The 17,275-nt window shown below is 62.6% G+C and overlaps 1 protein-coding gene across 1 annotated transcript; it reads right to left on the bottom strand.

The window, feature by feature from the left end:
- UTF1 (undifferentiated embryonic cell transcription factor 1) lies at positions 12,667-15,906 on the bottom strand. The gene is made up of 2 exons (XM_021073926.1): positions 13,414-15,906; positions 12,667-13,261 (listed from the first exon to the last, which is right to left on the bottom strand). Exons 1-2 carry the CDS (start codon positions 14,339-14,341, stop codon positions 12,777-12,779), a joined length of 1,413 nt encoding a protein of 470 aa, XP_020929585.1. The 5' UTR covers positions 14,342-15,906; the 3' UTR covers positions 12,667-12,776.

The following is a 17,275-nucleotide window of genomic DNA, read 5'->3' as shown; positions in this document are numbered from 1 at the left end:
CCCCCCAAGGCCCTCCCTGTTCAGGCAATCCTCCCCCCCCCGCCCCGCCCCAACAGCGCTTTCTCTTTCCTTACCAGGGGGGTGGGGGCTGGCTCTGCTGGTGAGGCTCCCCAAGGGATATTTGAGAGTATTGAATGGAAGCAGGTATCACAATACCCCTAGTGCAGAGTAATAGCAGCACTGATCCAGACACTTGTGTTCTCTGAGATGGGTGGGTTGCAGGCACGGCGGGATCCAGGGAGACAACCGCTTGCTCGCTCCCGTTATCCTCTTGTCAGCAGCAGCAGGGCATGGCTCCAGTGTCCAGGGAAGGAAACCCCTCAGTCACCACAACGGGCAGGGAGTCCCCACCAGGTGGTGGGGCAGGGCAGTCCAGTGTGTCCTGTATGAGCTCTGGTTCAGCTGAGGAGCACGGAGAGGGGCAGAGGATGCCCCCACAGGGGGCCAGTTGGGAGCCCTTGTCCTGTAAGTGGTGGGGTGGGGGTCCTGGGCCATTGATCCTGCACCACAGACCTGAGCACGGATTCCCTAGGGCATCCAAGCCACAGCGACGGCCTGAAGGTCTTATGGGCCTGGCAAGGGGCGATGCTGAGCCCTTGGCAGCTGGCAGAACTGGGGTTCAGACTTGCTCAGAATTATTGTAAATCAACTCTAATAAATGGAATTAAAAAAAAATTGCCCAGAGGTGGGCAGAGGGTGCAGACAAGTGCCCCAAAACTGCCGAGGCCCGTTCCCGGGAGTGGGGGCCACAGCACTCAGACAAAAGACACATGCACACATCACAGGACACCCAGGGAACCACTCAGCCTCCCAGAACCGCTGGACAGAGGTCATCCTGGCAGGTGTTATTGTTGTTGCTTTTTCTTTCTTTTTTGGCCGCCCTTCGGCGTATGGAGGTCGCAGGCAGATCCGAGCCACAGTCCCCACCGACGCTACAGCTGTGGCAACGCAGGAGCCTTAACCCACCAGGCCAGGCCAGGGATTGAACCTGTGTCGGTGCCCCAGAGACCCGCCAATCCTGTTGTGCCACAGCAGGATTCCTCAAGCAGGTGTTTTTGAACTAAAGGTTAAAACAGACAAAGCAGGAGCTCCTGTCGTGGCTCAGTGGTTAACAAATTCGACTAGGAACCATGAGGTTGCGGGTTCCATCCCTGGCCCCACTCGGTGGGTTAAGGATACGGTGTTGCCGTGAGCTGTGGTGTAGGTCGCAGACGCAGCTTGGATCCCGTGTTGCTGTGGCTGTGGTGTAGGCCGGCAGCCTCCGAATTGACCTTTAATTCGGGAACTTGCATAAGCCACAACTGCAGCCCTAAAAAGACAACAAAAATAGACAGACACAAACCTGAACACTGTGTGTTTAAGCAAATCCTGACCCACAAGACATCTTTTTTTGGTGTGTGTGTCTATTTGTCTTTTTAGGGCCGCACCCGTGGCACACGGCGGTTCCCAGGCTAGGGGTCCAATCAGAGCTGTCGTCACTGGCCTACACCACAGCCATGCGGGATCCGAGCCAGGTGCGGGGAGCCTCCAGCCCTTTGTCCGCAGGATGGTGTGGCGACACCAGGGCAGCAAGGACAGCTGAGGGGGAGGAGGCCGGACCCCTCGTGGCTCTTGGCTCTCCAAGGGAAGGAAGGAGCAGAAGGGGAGGAGGCAGAGCCCGACCATCCCCGCTGGGGCTTGGGGGGCCCTTTGGGGGGTGAGGCTGCTTTGTGTGGACCACGCCCATGGCGTGTGGAAGTGTCAAGGCCAGGGACGGAACCTGCGCCACAGCAGTGACCTAGGCTGCCACGGTGACAATGCTGGACCCTTAACCTGCTGTACCTTAAGGGAAATCCTATCCACTGGATTATTTTAAAGTCTCTTCGTCAGATCACTCACCTCTGCTCCTCTCGGGTTTCCAGCTTTGGGGTGAAGGGGGAGTTCAGACCCCGAGGGAATAAACAAATGCCCCCCCCGCCCCCGCCCCGTCCTTTCAGTTCCCATTTCCGCACACAGGGCCTGGCAGCTCGCGGCACTGAGAATCCACCTTTATTCACTCCAACTGGAAAACCAGTTCCCAGCACCTCACATCCAGCAAGTTAGCCTATGCTGTGTGCGAGGGCCCAGCACAGTAGGTCCACTCTGGCTTTTGACTGTCGGCGGAGCCATCCGTCCCTAAACCAGCCCTTTAGGGCCTTTAGGAGCTTCCGGACAGGAAGCAGCTTTAAAATGTCTTCGACTGTAAACTCTCCACAATCTTAAGACAGGTTCCAGGTCCCCCCAGTGGGTGGGCGCCCACCCACACCACGACAACACCTAGTGGTAAAGACAAGAGGGGTGTCTCTCCAGCTAGATGCCAGACACAGGACATGCTTCTGTCCAGGCTTCTGGGTGGCCACACTTCCTTGAAAGGCAGCCCAGGTCTTGGGCTCGGGTGGGGTGCACAGGCACCCCAGGGGCTGCCTGCTTCATGAGGCCCACGCAGGAAGCAGAGAGGCTGGCTCCGCTCGGCAGGGACCCCAGAGGGAGCCCGGAGGCTGGGCCAGGGCCGCGGGCCTAGGCAGGGACGCCCATGGGCACAGCAGCCGCAGGCCACCACCTAGCGCGGAGGGTGGGGGGTAGGGGGCACAGGGAGCGGCCGACACGGGAGCGCTCGGCTGGGAGTCCTGTAGGTGCCGTTTGTGTTTCATCGATTCTAAAACCAGGTTTTTATCTGTGGGGAAAGCAAGATTACAGCGCGCGGCGACGGGCCACCGTCCCACCCGCCCGCCGGCCCCACACCTGTCCTTCCGAGAGCTGCATCTCCTGGGCCAGCCGCCGGCGCTCCAGGGGCCCCAGGTAGCGGCGGCGGCGGCGGCGGCGGCGGAAGGAGCTCTTCAGGGCGCCGACCTCTCCGCCGTGAAGGCCGTGCGCACGCGGGGAGCCCGCGCGCCCTCGGCCTCCCGGCTCAGTCCTGGGGGAAGACGGAAGAGCCCCCGGTCCATAAGGCAGAAAGTGCTACCAGGGCGGGACCTGCTCCCCCTCTCGGCGGCACCACGGGCGTCAGAAGAAAAGCCCTTCGCTGTCCCTCGGCCCCAGCAGCCCCTCCTCCCCTTCCAGCTCGAGGGTGGATCAGGGTCCAGGGGCGTGGATGTTGGAAAGAGGACGCGGGGTGGACAGCGTTCTGATGTGGCGCGCGCCCCCTGCCCCGCGCGCGCCGGCGCTCCCCTCCCCCTCCAGCAAGCAGTTTCTTTTGCCGCAGACGAGGAACCCCACTCATGGGCGGAAAGGGGGAGGGTGGCAGTGTGTGTGGGGGGTGGAGCCCATCCTAGCCCTCTCGAGGGAGGACTCCCCACCAGGGCTCTGTCACCACCAGCTCTGTCTCTGGCAGCGCTTAGGAGGTGGGGGTGGCGCTAGGCACCCCCCAAGGTGAAGACCTCTCCACAGTCACTATTCAAACTTTAAAACCATACAGGTGATAAGCCCGCTTTGGACCACGTAGAACTTTAAATCTGAAAGCAGTGGTTAAGTCACAAAGACTTAAAAAAGACAGACTAACCCAATGGCGAAGGGTTGCAGCAAGTCTGGAAGCCACGGGAAGCTCCCAAGAACCGAAATGCCAGGGGCACCGGGTCATGGATGCCCGCAAGCAAACCTGCAGGACTCCAGGTGCCAGCGAACAGGCCAAGGTCTAGACACAAAACGAGGGCACCCGGCTTCTCAGGAGGAGCCACGTGACCCCTTGCAACCAGGCCGTCTTGGTCAGCTGAGGACGCACGTGCCAAGACACTCCTGCACAAGTGGGTCCCGGGGCTTGGAGCTTGACAGCCACGTGTACCAAGGGCTAACGTGGGAGTCATGGCTGCTGGGGGCAGCCCTCCGGGAGGTGGGGAGGGTAAGAGGAGCCCTGAGGGGCCCAGCAGGGAAGAACCCCCCCACTTTGGCTTTGGCTGTCCGAGGGTAAGGTTCACTTGCCGGCATGGCGGGGGGGGGGGGGTGGTGGTGTGTCACACGCAACCCTGAGCCCCAGCCCTCATAAGAAAGCCCCACCGCGCACCTGCGGCCAGAGTGCGCAGAGGCTGCCGGGTGACACCCTCCTTCTGACCCCGGCTCCCACCCCAATCTGGGAAGGAAGGACCCCAGGCCCCACACCTACCAGGCATGGGCGTTGCAGGCTCAGCAGACACTTCCGAGGACTTCACCCCCCACACAGCCACAGCCTGGGGGAGCTCATCTGTGCTGCACACCTGGGCTGGGGCAGAGGGGTTTCCTGGGGAGACCTCGGTGGGCCTGGCGGTGGGTGCCGGTGTGGTGTGGCTGCTCTGGGAGAGCCAGTCCACCGAGCCAAAGCTGGAGGTCAGCCTGCAGCCACCGGGGAAGGCGGAGGAGGGAGGCATGGTTGGAGGGTGGGGACTGCACTCTGGTTCTACCTCTGGAGGGATGCTGGGGTCAGGCTGGCCACTGCAGGACTGATGGCAGGGAATGGGGTGCGCCACAGGCAGGGCGTGGCGGGCTGGGCAGCACTTAGAAGCTCAGGGGGCGGCTGGGTGGGAGGCGGGATTGCATAGACAGCCCAAATTCCCCCCCAGATAAGTAGTACCTAATTGCCTTCAATTCAGAGGCACAAAGGAGCTCCGAGAAGTCTGGGGGCGGGGCGCGGCTGCAGTCGGGGTTAAGGGAGAAGTGCTAACAGACGGCTTGTTACACCCTGCTTCCCGCTACACACACACCTGGCTGGCTAGGCTGCAGGAAGGCCCCCTCCCATCCAGCACCCCAGTCGGGGCCTACTCCTGTGGGTACTGAGCTGTCTCTTCTGTCCAGCCTGCCCCCGTGCGCCTGCAGTGCACACCTGAGGGAGTTAGGGGTCAGCATCGCTGCTCCCAGGACAGGGTGGGCTTGGCCAGGGCCACGTCTGCGGTAGCCAGGCCGTCTGGTTGGGTAGGAATGCCAGGGAGGCCATGGGCCAGACTGGGGGAGGAGCTGATGAGAGAGGGTCGCTGGCTCCCAGGACCCTTCTCCTTCACCCCAGCCCCTGCCCAGACCCTCTGCCGGGTTTCACTCTGGTGCCACAGAAGCTACCTCTGGATTTGGGGGACAGGAGGGGGTCCTCTGGTTCAGGACTGGACACCTCCATACCCCGCTCCCAGGAGAAACCCAACAGGAAAGTCAGGCGAGCCACCACTCTCCGCCGGACGTCACCCGACGGCAGGGACCTGTGTCCACTGCCCGGCTCCCCCCATTGTGGCGGGGAGAGTACAGAGCCGCCAGGTGCAGGGGGTGCCCTCGAGACAGTCACTCGGCCCTGGTCCCCAGCGCCACTGCCACTTTCACTCCTCATTGGCCGGGTCTGTGCCCCTGGTGATGCGCTGGCCTTTGGGAAGGGGGCGGCGAGGTCTGGGGCGCTGGGGCTCCGCGGGGAGGCGGCACTCAGCTGGACCTCTCCCGACCTTGGCTGCCGCAGACACGTGCTGCGTCCTAGGCGGGGACGCACCTGTCGGGACCTGCGCCCACGGGAGCGCAGCCCTGGATCCGAGCTGCGCCCTCAGCAGCCGGAGCCTGCCCCTATAGCCCACCCAGGGCTTCCAAGCCGAGGGCTGGATCTGCAGCTTCGGCTCCCCGGGGGCGCCGGCGCCAGCTTGGGCGGAGCACAAAAGCCGCCCCCGGGCCCCACCTGCCCAGCCAACATCAAAGGTCTCACCTCGGGAATAACACCCCAAGCCCTCCTTCCAGCCTCTCGGGCAAGGGAGGGGCCGGTGACGTGGGGGCCGGGCACTGCAGGGAGCCGGCGGGGGCTAGCCCAGGGTCTCCCTTCCGCCCCCGAGTCCGTCCAGTTGGTCCTGGGCCCTGCGGAGGGAGGTTGGGGGTTTAAGTCACCCGCCATATGTGGCCTCGGCCGTCTTGTGCCATTACTGCAGGGTGGTCTGGAAGTCGCGAGCCCCCAGGGCTGCTGCAAGATGGCTCCCACTACCTGCGACGGCGACGGCGGCAGAGCAGAGCCCCTCCCGGCGGACGCGAGTGGAGGCGGGGCGGTGCCTCTCAAGCATCGCCCAGGGAAGCAGGCTCACCCCTCTCCATTGGTCCGGGTGCACAGAACAGCCTCGACAGGCATCCTCTACAGAAAGGGGACCATTTGTTGGGAATTTCTGCAGTTTGTGCTCAAAAGCAGTCATTTATGAACTTTCAGGCATTGACGCGGGCCACGACTTTCAAAACCCAGTTTTAGTACCTCTTTCTAAACTTTTAGGGCAGTCCCGGGACTTCTTGCCGCTCCCCCCTCCCCCCACGGGCTCTGCCTGGCGGCTCCATCCCGAATCAGGGCCGCCCTCTAAAGGCCCTCCGTCTGGCCTCTCCCCGCCCCTATCTGAACCTCCCTGCCCTTAGGAGTCCTTAGGGGACCCACCTCATCCGGTCAGATGGCCCCTCTCGGAGTCCCCTCTAGCAGCTCCAGGCTTCTGCCTGGGGGGGGTGGGGGCTGCAGTCCCTTCCTTTGGCACTGCCACAGGTGCAGGCCCGCCCTGTCCTCACACGGCAGGCTCGTGTTTATTGGGGTCTCCCCGCTCCCCTCCTCCGGTGACAGGCTCTGTCACCCACGAGTGGCCTCAGAGTATTCACTTGGCTCCGGAGCGGCATTTGGGGCGAGACACTGCCCCTCCCCTGGCTCCGGGGCCAGCCCCCTAGCTTTGCGGCCCCTCTGCTGCTTTCCTCGAGACCCGGCGTGGCCTTGGCTCTCGGCCCCCGGGTCTGCCAGTCTGGGCGGCAGTCGACCTCCCTCCCACCTGTACCGGGCAGCGCGGGCTGGGTGGAGGTGAGCGGTGCGCGGATGCCCCGGCGACCCCGTCCCAACGCGACCAAAGCCAACTCCCTCCGCACCAAACGGGCTCTCAAGGCGGCCTCAGCCTTGCGTCCCGGCACCTGATCCTGGGTGTCCCGCCGCCTAAATTCTTAGACCTGCCGGGCTCTCGGCATCACGGCCTCGGAGTAGTCCAGGCCACTGGCACAGTCAGCCGGGACGATGGCGCCCCTCCCAAGACCCCTTGTCCACGCCCACCCCCACTGAGAGGTGAGATTGGTCCCGTGTGGCCAAATCGCCGCTGTCCGTCCCATCTTTGTCCGGGGCCGCTTGGCCTCGCGACGCTCTCTGGGAGCCACCGCCAAGGCCACTCCCTCCCCCCCACCGCAGGGTCGGCTCCTCCCTCCGCCGCCCCGCCCCTTCTGAAGCCCAGACCGCTTGTGTGCGCTTTTCCCGTGGAGAACCGAGGTGCGGCTGTGGGGCTGGGACCTCACCGCCGCGGGGCGATGGCCTCGGGAGAGGCCTGGTGTGATGGGCACAGGCCCCCACGCCCTCCCCTGGGCTGGGAAGGGGCTGTCCAAGGAGCCCGCTCACTTCCCTCTGGGTCTCCGTGCGGCTGGGCGGCCCCTCCCCCACGCCCATCCCTCCCTAGGGGACCAGCAGGAGAGCTTCCAGCTCTGGCCCTGGGAACCTCAGCAGTGGGCCCTGCCTCCCCCTGCCCACCCAGCCGGCTGCAGGGCTGGCAGAGTGGACAGGCGGGGGCAGGGCACGCTCGCACCCCCCCTGCCCCAGGCTGCACCTTTACCACCGCTTTCTGGCCGGTGCCCCAGCATGTGCGCTCTGCAGACGAGGCAGGGCCCAACCGTGGCTCCCTCTGCTCACACCCCCTTTCGGCCTCTGGGCCATGCCTTGCCCACTCTAGGTGGCGCCTCAGAGACTGTGCCAGCTGCAGGCTGGTGTCCAGGTCCCAGGAAGGGCCTCTGCTGGGCCTCCCTGGGATGGGGCCTCGTGCAGGGTAGGAAGACCGGTGGAAAGTCACGGCCCGTGGCCAGGCCCCATGGCCTTGCAGCCGTCCCTCAGAGAGACATGGGGCCAGAGCGATACCGAGGCTGCTTCAGGTGGGCCCAGGAGCCCCGTGGGTGACCTTTTGCTGCGTTCAGTAAGTGCCCAGTAAGTCTGAGGAACCGAGAAGCTGCCCTCTGGTGACCGAGGAGGAAAGAGGACCACGCCTGGCTCACGCTGGGGGAGCCTTTATCTTTTTAAAAACGGTTAGAATCTTTCTAGACAGGTTTTTTGCTGAGTGACGAGCATCCTGGAGGACACCAGCACGGGGAGGGACAGGCTGGGTGGAGTCTGGCGACTCGGGGTGGACGCAGCGCTGAATGCCAGTGGAGGCCTGCAGCAGCGTCCAGCCCGGCTCGTGCTGCTTTCACACCACCGCAGCCTTGGAGCCTCAACAGCAGACCTCTGACTTGTCACAGTCCTGCAGGATCCGGCTCCGAGACCACAGGCCGGCTGGGCAGGCTCTGGCGAGGCCGCTTCCCGTCAGCCGATGGCTGTTTTCTCCCTATGGCCTCCCAGGTAGGGAGCTGGGAGAGGAAGCGAGCTGTCACCCCCCTTCCTACGAGGGCACTGAGCCCAGCTCTGGGGCTGCTCCCCCAAGGGCCCTCCCAACACCGTCACACGGGGTTGGGGACAGAGACATTCAGCGCACACCTAGCCCCGTGGGGCCCGGCAGACATGTCCACTTAGCCACAGAAGTGGGTGGTGGGAGGGATCCAGTGCCCCTGTGCCCCTTGGCACAGTGGTGGCCTCCCCTGCACACGTGGCTGATGTCCTGGAAGAGAAGAGGGTAATTAGGCAGGCCACCGGCCTCCAGGAAAAACGGAGAAAATCAGAGGGGCCTTCCTGGTGTCGCTACACAGCACATTCGTGCATGTTTACCAAAGTCTTAGGGATTCGTGCTTTCTGAGGTCACCAGGCCATGGCTACATTGTCTTGGAAAACGGTGCAGAGTCAGAGCCTGCCCCCTGAGGCCCCCGCAGCCTCCCTGGGTTTGAGAGTGTTCCAGTGGCAAAAGCTGTTTCTCGCTGGAGCGCTAGGGGACGGGCACCCTCAGAGGAACGCGTGTAGAAGAGCCAGTGATGTGGGAGGTGAGCAGCGGGCAGTCCTGACACAAGGGGTTACATGGGAAATTGCCCTCCGTGAAATTTGTAGGGACACTGGACAAGAGCTGGCGCGCAGGACAGAGCTAATTGGAGATGAGTGTGGCCTTATCGGGGGCAACGAAGCCCCAGACTGACAGGGTTGGCTGCCTTTTAGGGGAAAAGACACATAACATTAGGTGAGCCCACACCCATCAATGGAGAGGAAAGAGTGGCTTTCCCAGGACCCGGCAGCGCCGATCCTTGACCGATGAACCTGCTGTGAAAACAAAGTCTCTCTGGCCAGCCACGGAGAGACGGGATTTGGGTGAAGGTTGAGGGCACTGGATGAGGCAGGAGCTGGATTCTAGCCCCCTGGCTGCCCACAGAGAAATGTGCCGTGGCTGTAGTCCTGCATCTTGGGGTGGCGAGGGTGAGGGCCAGCTGGAGTCCTGCATACACGACAGGGCAGCACTTAGAGAACAAAGGATGTAGGGACAAACAAAGCCAGCTCCTTGTCCCTGAAGCTGCAGCGGGCAGGGCCCTGCAGTCACTGCCGGAGTTTGTCTGAACAAGTGCCTTGTCTCTGGGGCTCAGGGCACCACCTTGTGAGTAGGCACCTAAGTTCAGGAGGTACATACGCAGGAAACAGCAGGTGGACCCGAGGGCGCCAGCTCTGTTGCTGTAACTCCACGTGCTGTAAGAATAGTCATCAGGAGTTCCCGTCGTGGCGCAGTGGTTAATGAATCCGACTAGGAACCATGAGGTTGCGGGTTTGGTCCCTGCCCTTGCTCAGTGGGTTAACGATCCAGCGTTGCCGTGAGCTGTGGTGTAGGTTGCAGACGCGGCTTGGATCCCACGTTGCTGTGGCTCTGGCGTAGGCCAGTGGCCACAGCTCCGATTCAACCCCTAGCCTGGGAACCTCCATATGCCGCGGGAGCGGCCCAAAGAAATAGCAAAAAGACAAAAAAATTAAAAAAAAAAAAAAGAACAGTCATCAAAGGTCCAAACCTCACACGGCCGGATGGCCAAGCTAAAAACCCAAAACAGAACAGAAAATAAGTGTGGTCGGAGATGAGGAGAGATCAAACACTTTCATCTGTGCGGTGTTGGTGGGAGGGTAAAATGACTCTGGCTACAAAACAGTGCGGCGGTTCCTCGAAAACTGACAATGGAATTACCGTAGAATCCATCCATTCCACTTGTATGCACAAGCAAAAGGATTTCGAGCAGGCTTTTCAGGGCCACACCGGCGGCCTTTGGAGGGTCCCAGGCCAGTGGTTGAATCAGAGCTGCACCCCAGCCACAGCAACGTGGGATCCAAGCTGAGCTGTGACTTAGGCCGAAGCTCGTGGCAACGCCAGATCCTGAACCCACTGAGCAGGGCCAGGGATCGAACTTGAATCCTCATGGATACTAGTTGGGTTCGTACTGCTGAGCCCCAGTGGGAACTCCTGAAAGCAGGTCTTGAAGAGAGAGCTGCACACCTACGTTCATGGCAACATTATTCTCAGTGGGTAAAGGTGGGAGTAACCTCGGTGTCGCCATCCGATCAGTGGGTCAGCAGAATGTGGTCCAGCCGAATAGCGTTCGGCGGGAAGAGGAAGGGAACTGTGCGGTACGGCTCGCCTCGGGTGAGCCTGGAGGACACCATGCTGAGGGCAGTGAGGCCGTCACAAGATGACACTGTATGGTGCCACTTACATGAGGGCCCGAGAGCAGTGAAACCCACAGAGAAAGTGGAAGGGTGGGTGCCAGGAGCTCTCGGAGGGGCTGCAGGGTCAGTGTTTAATGAGTCAGTTCGGGAGTGATGGTGGCGGAGGGACCTGATGCCCCTGAGCCGTGCATTTGAAATGAGTAGGATGGAGTCCACGTTCTGGCGCAGCGGAAATGAATCCGACTAGGAACCATGAGGTTGCAGGTTCGATCCCTGGCCTTGCTCATGGGGTGAAGGATCTGGCGTTGCTGTGAGCTGTGGTGTAGGTCGCAGATGTGGCTGGGATCCCGCGTTGCTGTGGCTCTGGCGTAGGCCGGCGGCAACAGCTCCGATTCGACCCCTAGCCTGGGAACCTCCATATGCCTCGGGTGTGGCCCTAAAAAAAAGGGGGGGGTGGGTGGGTAAAACGGTAAACTTAATATCATGTGTGTTTTATCACAAGAAAATAAAAGGTGTGAACCTACTGGCCAGGGAGCTCCTGGTGAGACGAGGGGGCCCTAACCTGAGGACTGGTCCTAGGGGACCCTGCGCTGCACTCAAAGTCAGGAACACAAGGCTGGGCTCAAGGCTGCAGTTTAAAAACCAGCCACGAACTAAGCAGCTGGGGTGAGACGGGAGGACACCTGAGATGCCCAGGGAAGGGGTGTTTGGTCATCACTGCAACATCGGGCGCTAGGGGAGGAATCCACAGGGCACTTGGCAGCAGGGCGGATGGGTTCTCCTCGGTGCCTGCAAATAGCTCAGACTCGGAGACTTATCCCCAAACAGCCTTCCTGCAGAACCAGAGGGTCCTGGGTGACATTGTCCCCACCCCTGGGTTTGGTGGGTGTGCGGGGATGTGGTCCAGCAGGGTCTGGGACTCCTCAGCCCCCGGCCCTTATCTTCTGGCGGTGTGTTCACAAGCTCGAGTTATCCCACACCAGTTTTATTTGTGTTTTTTTTCTGTCTTTTTAGGGCTGCACCCATGGCAAACGCTGGGTCCTTAACCCACTGAGCAAGGCAAGGGATCGAACCCACATCATCATGGATCCTTGTTACTGCTGAGCCAGGACAGGAACTCCCCATTTCTCACTCTTGGTCTGGCCAGGGTCCCTGCCTGCTGGGGGTCTGTTTGATGTCTCCAGAAAAGGGCCGGGGAGGGGCTGATCCCACCGGCCACCTGCAGCCCCTGGACAGCAGAACAGCAGTGCGTCCACCCCTTCCGCCTTTGTGGCCCAGGGCTATCGCTTAAGTCTTTGAATGAACCCCTAGTTGGTGAAAAGAGGCCCCACATTCAGCCGGAGCGGGTATTGTTATGCGGGCAACGCCTCGGGCTACTTCCTCCTCTCCACCTGGGCGGGGGCACCTCCGCCTCCAAGTCCCCTGCGAGGTCAGATCCGCCAGAGCAGGGTGGGGCCCTCAACCTGAATTTGGAAAATGCTCCTGGGGCGATTTTGATAAAACCCTCTTAAAACTGCAGGAACCCTGGCCTCGGCCAAGGTCGAAAATCTCAGACACCCCGCCGCAACCTCCCCAGGGATGAAAGGAGCCCCTTACCTGGGTGTCGGTTCGCTCTCCTGCCCCCATGCTCCCAGGGACCTCTTTCAAGGACTCAGCTCAGCCCAGAGCCTGAGACTCTAGCCGGGGCGGGGTCGGTGGTCGGGGCTGGAGGCTGCTCACACCTCCCCCACAGGCTCGGCAGCGCGCCGGCCGCCCTTATCCTGGGACCCTCCCAGGCAGGCCCGGCCCTTCTCCTCCTCCTCCTTCCTGCCCCACAGGGCTCGCCCAGCAGGCCGGGTCCGTGCAGCTGCAAGGTCCTGGTGGGCAGGGGGTGGAGACCGGGAGAATGCTGGTGCGCTCCCGGGCCCCCAACTTCAGGTTCCCTGCGCGCGCAGCCCCCTCCCCGCAGGAGACTGGCCAGGGAAGGTGGGATGCAGCCCGGCGGGGCCCAGCCCCCACCGCCAGCACTCCTCCCCCTCCCTGGAATCCCAAGGCCATTTTAACCTCGCCGACCTCCGCGACACTACAGGCCGTGCCTCCCCAGCGCAGCACCTGCACACGTGCACAGGATGAAGTCGGAAAAAAGCAACTTTTTTTTTATTGAAGGGACCTAAGTTTGGGGTGGGGAAGGGCCGCAAGAGGAGTCAGGGCCGGGGGCGGGGGTGGGGGGGCTGCCGCGGGCCCGACCTCACGGGCGCGGGTCGGTCAGGACGCCTCGCTCGGCGGCGGCGCTGCCGAGGATGAAGCCCACGGCCAGGGACACGGTCTGGTCGAAGGAGCCGCGCAGCTGCTCCACGTGCTGGTTCAGGGTCAGAAGCTGGTCACGCAGCGGGCCCAGGATGGACACGATGTCACCCAGGTGCCCCAAGGTCTGCAGGAGGGCGGCGTTCAGCGACGGCGGAGCGGACTGCGGGGGCGCGTGCTCCTCCGGACGGCCGGGCGGCGAGTCGGGGTCGTCCCGGGCGGGGCCGGGAGACGGTGGCGGCGAGGAGCCCGGGGCGCGGAAGGGCTCGGGATCTTCGGGGCGGCCGGGCGCGGGGGGCAAGGCGGAGAGGGCCGTCGAGGAGCCGGAGACGCGAGGAGCGTCCGCAGACTTGGGCGGGGACGGGCTGAACCTGAGCGTCCAGGCTGGGTCCGCGTCGGGGTCTCGGGAGGCGGGCAGCGGTGGGGCGCCTGGAACGAGGAGCGGGGGTGGGGGGGTCGCGGGGGCGTGCCCTCTCCCGCCCCAGCCCCCTACCCAGTTCCGAGGTCCGGGACGCGCCAGCCCCTCCCCCCGCCCGCAGCCCCCTCCCCCCGCCCTCCCGCCCCTCCCCCACCCCACCTACCGGGCTCAGCGGGGGCCGGCCGGCGGCCGCGCGGGGGGCGCCCGGGCCCGGGGGAGCGGCGGCGGCCGCGTCTGCGCCCGTTGTCGCCCAGCAGCCCCATGAGCTGGCGGATCTGCGCGTCGAAGGGCCCGGGCGGCTGGCCGTGCGCGTCTCGTACCTTGTCCTTGAGGAACTTGTAGCGTCGGCGGCACTGCGCGGGCGTGCGCCGCACCTGCTGGCGGGCCAGCGCGGCCGACACGCGGCGGTAGGTGGGCAGCGCCTGGCGGCGGTCCAGCAGCAGCGCGCGCCACACGGCCGGCTGCAGCAGCGTGCCGAGCAGCAGCTCCGTCTCGCGCACGCTCCAGGGCGTGCGCTGCGCCGAGCCCGGGGACACCGGCGACCCGGGGGATGCAGGGGACCCCGGGGGCGCGGGTGCCGCCAGCGCGCCTGGCGAGGCGGGCCTCCTGGGCGGGGTCTCGGGGGCGCCCCCCGCCAACCGCGGCTCGGGGTCCGGGCTGGCGGGCGACGGCGGCGCGGGTGGGGGCGGCCGCCGCGGCCGGAGCAGCATCCCGGGGCCGGTGGGCGCGGGATCGAGGCCGAGGCCCGAGAAAGGCCGCCCACACACGCTCGGAGGACCCTGCGCGTCCGGCCGGGGTCGAGCGGGTTCCGCAGCCCAGCCGGGTCTGCGCGGCCCTCCCATTGCTCCGCCCCGCCCCGCCCCGCCTCTCTGCGGGCCAAGTTCCACCTGGCTGCTCTGGCGCCTCGGTCTCCAGGTCCGTCTCCGGGTGCTTAGGCCTTGAGCGCTTGGAGCAGAGCTCTGCCCCCGCCCACCCGGCGGGGAAGAACCCGCCCAACGACGGTGTTTGCACTTCTTGACCGGCTCCATTGTGGTCCGAACAAGTACACCCACGTGCACGCGGCGCGCAAGGTTCGATTCCCATTTACGCATGTGCCATGCCCTTTCACCGCTGCGCAGATGAAGCTAGGGAATGTTCCAGTTCCAGAGGCTGCCCCGCGCCGCCCCCTTTTTCTTTGGGGTACCCTAGATGTTGTTGGTAAAGGTGATTATGTCCCGGCTCTGCCCCCGCTTGCTGGTGTGGATTTAGCCCTGTTCGTCGCTGCCTGCTGGCGGCTGGGATAAAGCGGGCCGTGGTCAGACCTAGCGTCGTAACTCACCCGCACTTAACAGAAGGAAACTTCTTTATTCTGGTCAGAGGGTTAGCAGCTAACATTATGGTTAATACGGAGTATGGAGCTTTGCCGCCCAGGTATTGGGAGTGAGACAAGGATGCCCAGTGTTGTGGCTTCTGCTCAGCCTTCTGGAAGTCCTAGCCAGAGTGACACGAGAGGAGAAGGGAAGGAGAAGTACAGCAATAGCAGAGGGAGAAAACAGCCTCTACTTGCAAATTATATGTAGAAAATAGCAAATTTACATGCACATCATTAGACTTAGTAAGTGACCTGAGCAAGGTGCTTGAATACAAAATGACACCAATCGTATTGCTGTGTTCCAGCTTTAGTAGGTTTGTTTATTTAGGGCCGCAGGTGCTGCATATGGAAGTTCTCAGGCTAGCGATTGATTCAGAGGCATAGCCGCAGGCCTGAACCATAGCAACACCGGATCTGAGCTGTGACTGCAGCCTGTAGCACGACTGCAACGGTGATCACAGCAACGCTGCGTCCTTAACAGACCGAGCGAGGCCAGGGATTGAACCCACATCCTCATGGATACCAGTCAGCTTCGTCTGCACTGAGCCACAGCCGCAACTCCAGCAGGTTTATAAAGCTCCTTAGTTTGGGAAAACTCTGGGTCTGTGGCCGGTGTGAACGGACAGCAGAGTCCCTGTGCTTCCCGGAGGACCGGCCTCCTCGACTGGAATTCGGCGCAGCTGCTAAGTTGGCTCTGCGCAAGTCCGTGGACCTAACCGCAGATTTCCTGCTGAAATCCCGTTTCTGTCCTAGGATCCCACTGCAGTGCCCAGCTGCATTTAGTCTCCCTGCCCCTCAGTCTCCCCCGCCATGGTCGTCTCTCAAATCTTTTCCATGTCCTTGACACCGCGAGGAGACTGCTCAGGTATCGTGGGTGTCTTTTAATTTGGGTTTGGCTGGTGTCTTCTCGTGGTGAGTCTGGGTTCTGGGAAGAGACCCGAGGTGACGTGGAACTTTGTTACTTCACATCTGGCAGCGCAATGCCCGCGCACTTGCCACCGTGACGCCGACCTCGTCTCCCCTCCGTCAGCCCACCCTCTCTGGGTCCTGCCTGGCAGGGGGCGCGGTCGCCAGGCCCACCCACACTGGGGGGATGGGTAACAAGCCGCAGCTCCCGGGGGCGTCCACGTGTCCTGTTTGGGTTTCTCCGTTTCTGTGTTCATGCCGTTGTCTGTTTTCCTCCGTGTGGACAGGCGGACGTTTGTCGGACTCTGGGTCACGGCCCGTGGCTGTCGTGTGCAGGTGCTCAGATGGCCCCAGCTCTGGCTGGGGGTCTTCACAGCACTTTTGCTTTTCCTGCGTCCTTTTTCTTTAACTAAGATTTTTATTTGTACTATTATAGTCGATTTACGAGGTTTGTCAATTTCTGCTGCATAGCAAAGTGACCCTGTTATACGTGTGTGTATACATATATACATATATGCGCACATTCTTTTTTTCACATTTTTCTCCATCGTGTTACATCACAAACTACTAGATGCAGTTTCCTGTGCTGAACAGCAGGTGTCCTTTTGATGACATCTGTCTCCCATTCCCCCAGCACCCCCCCTTTAGTCTTTTTTGCCATTTCTTGGGCTGCTCCAGCAGCATATGGAGGTTCCCAGGCCAGGGGTCGAATCGAAGCTGTAGCCGCCAGCCTACGCCAGAGCCACAGCAACGCGGGATCCCAGCTGCGTCTGCAACCCACACCACAGCTCATGGCAATGCCGGATCCTTAACCCACTGAGCAAGGCCAGGGATCGAACCCGCAACCTCATGGTTCCTAGTCGGATTCGTTGACCACTGCGCCAGGACGGGAGCTCCTCCTCCAGCCCCTTTTAAGCACTTCCTAGCTCCTGGCTCATCAGGTGCTTTCCCCTCCCCAGCCCTCGAATCAGCCCTTCATCCCTTCCCCCTTTTGGGGAGATAGCATCTGGAAACCAGGATTTGGGTGCAGGAGGAACCTGCTGCTACCGTGGTGCCACTGCTTCTGGCCAGTGGTTCTGCGGGCACCTTCGCTCCCTGGGGGATATTTGGCAATGTCTGGAGACATTGTTGGTTGTCACAACTTGGGAGGGGGCACTGCCCCTGGCACCTAGAGGGTGGAGACCAGAGAGCCTGCAAAACATCCTGCAGGTGCAGAGCCACCCACCACATGTGACTGGGGTGGCAGCCGGGAGGCACAGGGACCTGACCACCTCGCACCACGGCCTCTGCTGGCACTCCTTCCTCTGAGGGCAGGAGGCCTGGTGCCCTGGTCTCCAACCTGTCCACCTGCGCGTCACCCACCCAGCGAGCGGAGAGGAGCCAGGAGGGCTGACCTGGTGTTGGAGAGGCTGCTGCCACCAGCCTGAGTGCGGTCCCCATGGCAGTTCCCCTCGTCCTGGGCCCAGTTCCCCTTGAGGACACAGCTTCCGGAGTCACTGAGGTCCAGCCCCCGCGGGGCGCGCAAGGCAGTGAGGAGATGGGGGTTCGGGGAAGGTGGCAGCTGAAGCCCGTCCCGTCCCAGGAGAATTCCGCTCCGTGCAACAGGCGTCAGTCACACAGTAGCAGATGTGACACAACTGCATGCTGGCCAGCTGGGGGCCCTGCCCTCACAGGCCCCACCAGCCCCAGGGAGGGAGCAGCACCCAGCCAGCCCTTCGGCCATTCCAAGCCTGTGTCCCGGGCCACATCCTGGCCACCTGGGGTCCCT

The sequence above is a fragment of the Sus scrofa genome, chromosome 14 (assembly GCF_000003025.6).
Source record: "Sus scrofa isolate TJ Tabasco breed Duroc chromosome 14, Sscrofa11.1, whole genome shotgun sequence".
Lineage (NCBI taxonomy): Eukaryota > Metazoa > Chordata > Mammalia > Artiodactyla > Suidae > Sus > Sus scrofa.
Note: the sequence above shows the minus strand (reverse complement) of the source record. Positions and strands in the feature narration are given on the sequence as shown.

Bases quoted from the DNA above. Each gene is read 5' to 3' on its own strand.
- UTF1 (XM_021073926.1), bottom strand. From the start codon at position 14,341: ATGCGTAAATGGGAATCGAACCTTGCGCGCCGCGTGCACGTGGGTGTA. The intron at 13,262-13,413 runs GTAGGTGGGGTG...TCCTCGTTCCAG, and splicing joins GCCGGCCCCCGCTGAGCCCG to GCGCCCCACCGCTGCCCGCC.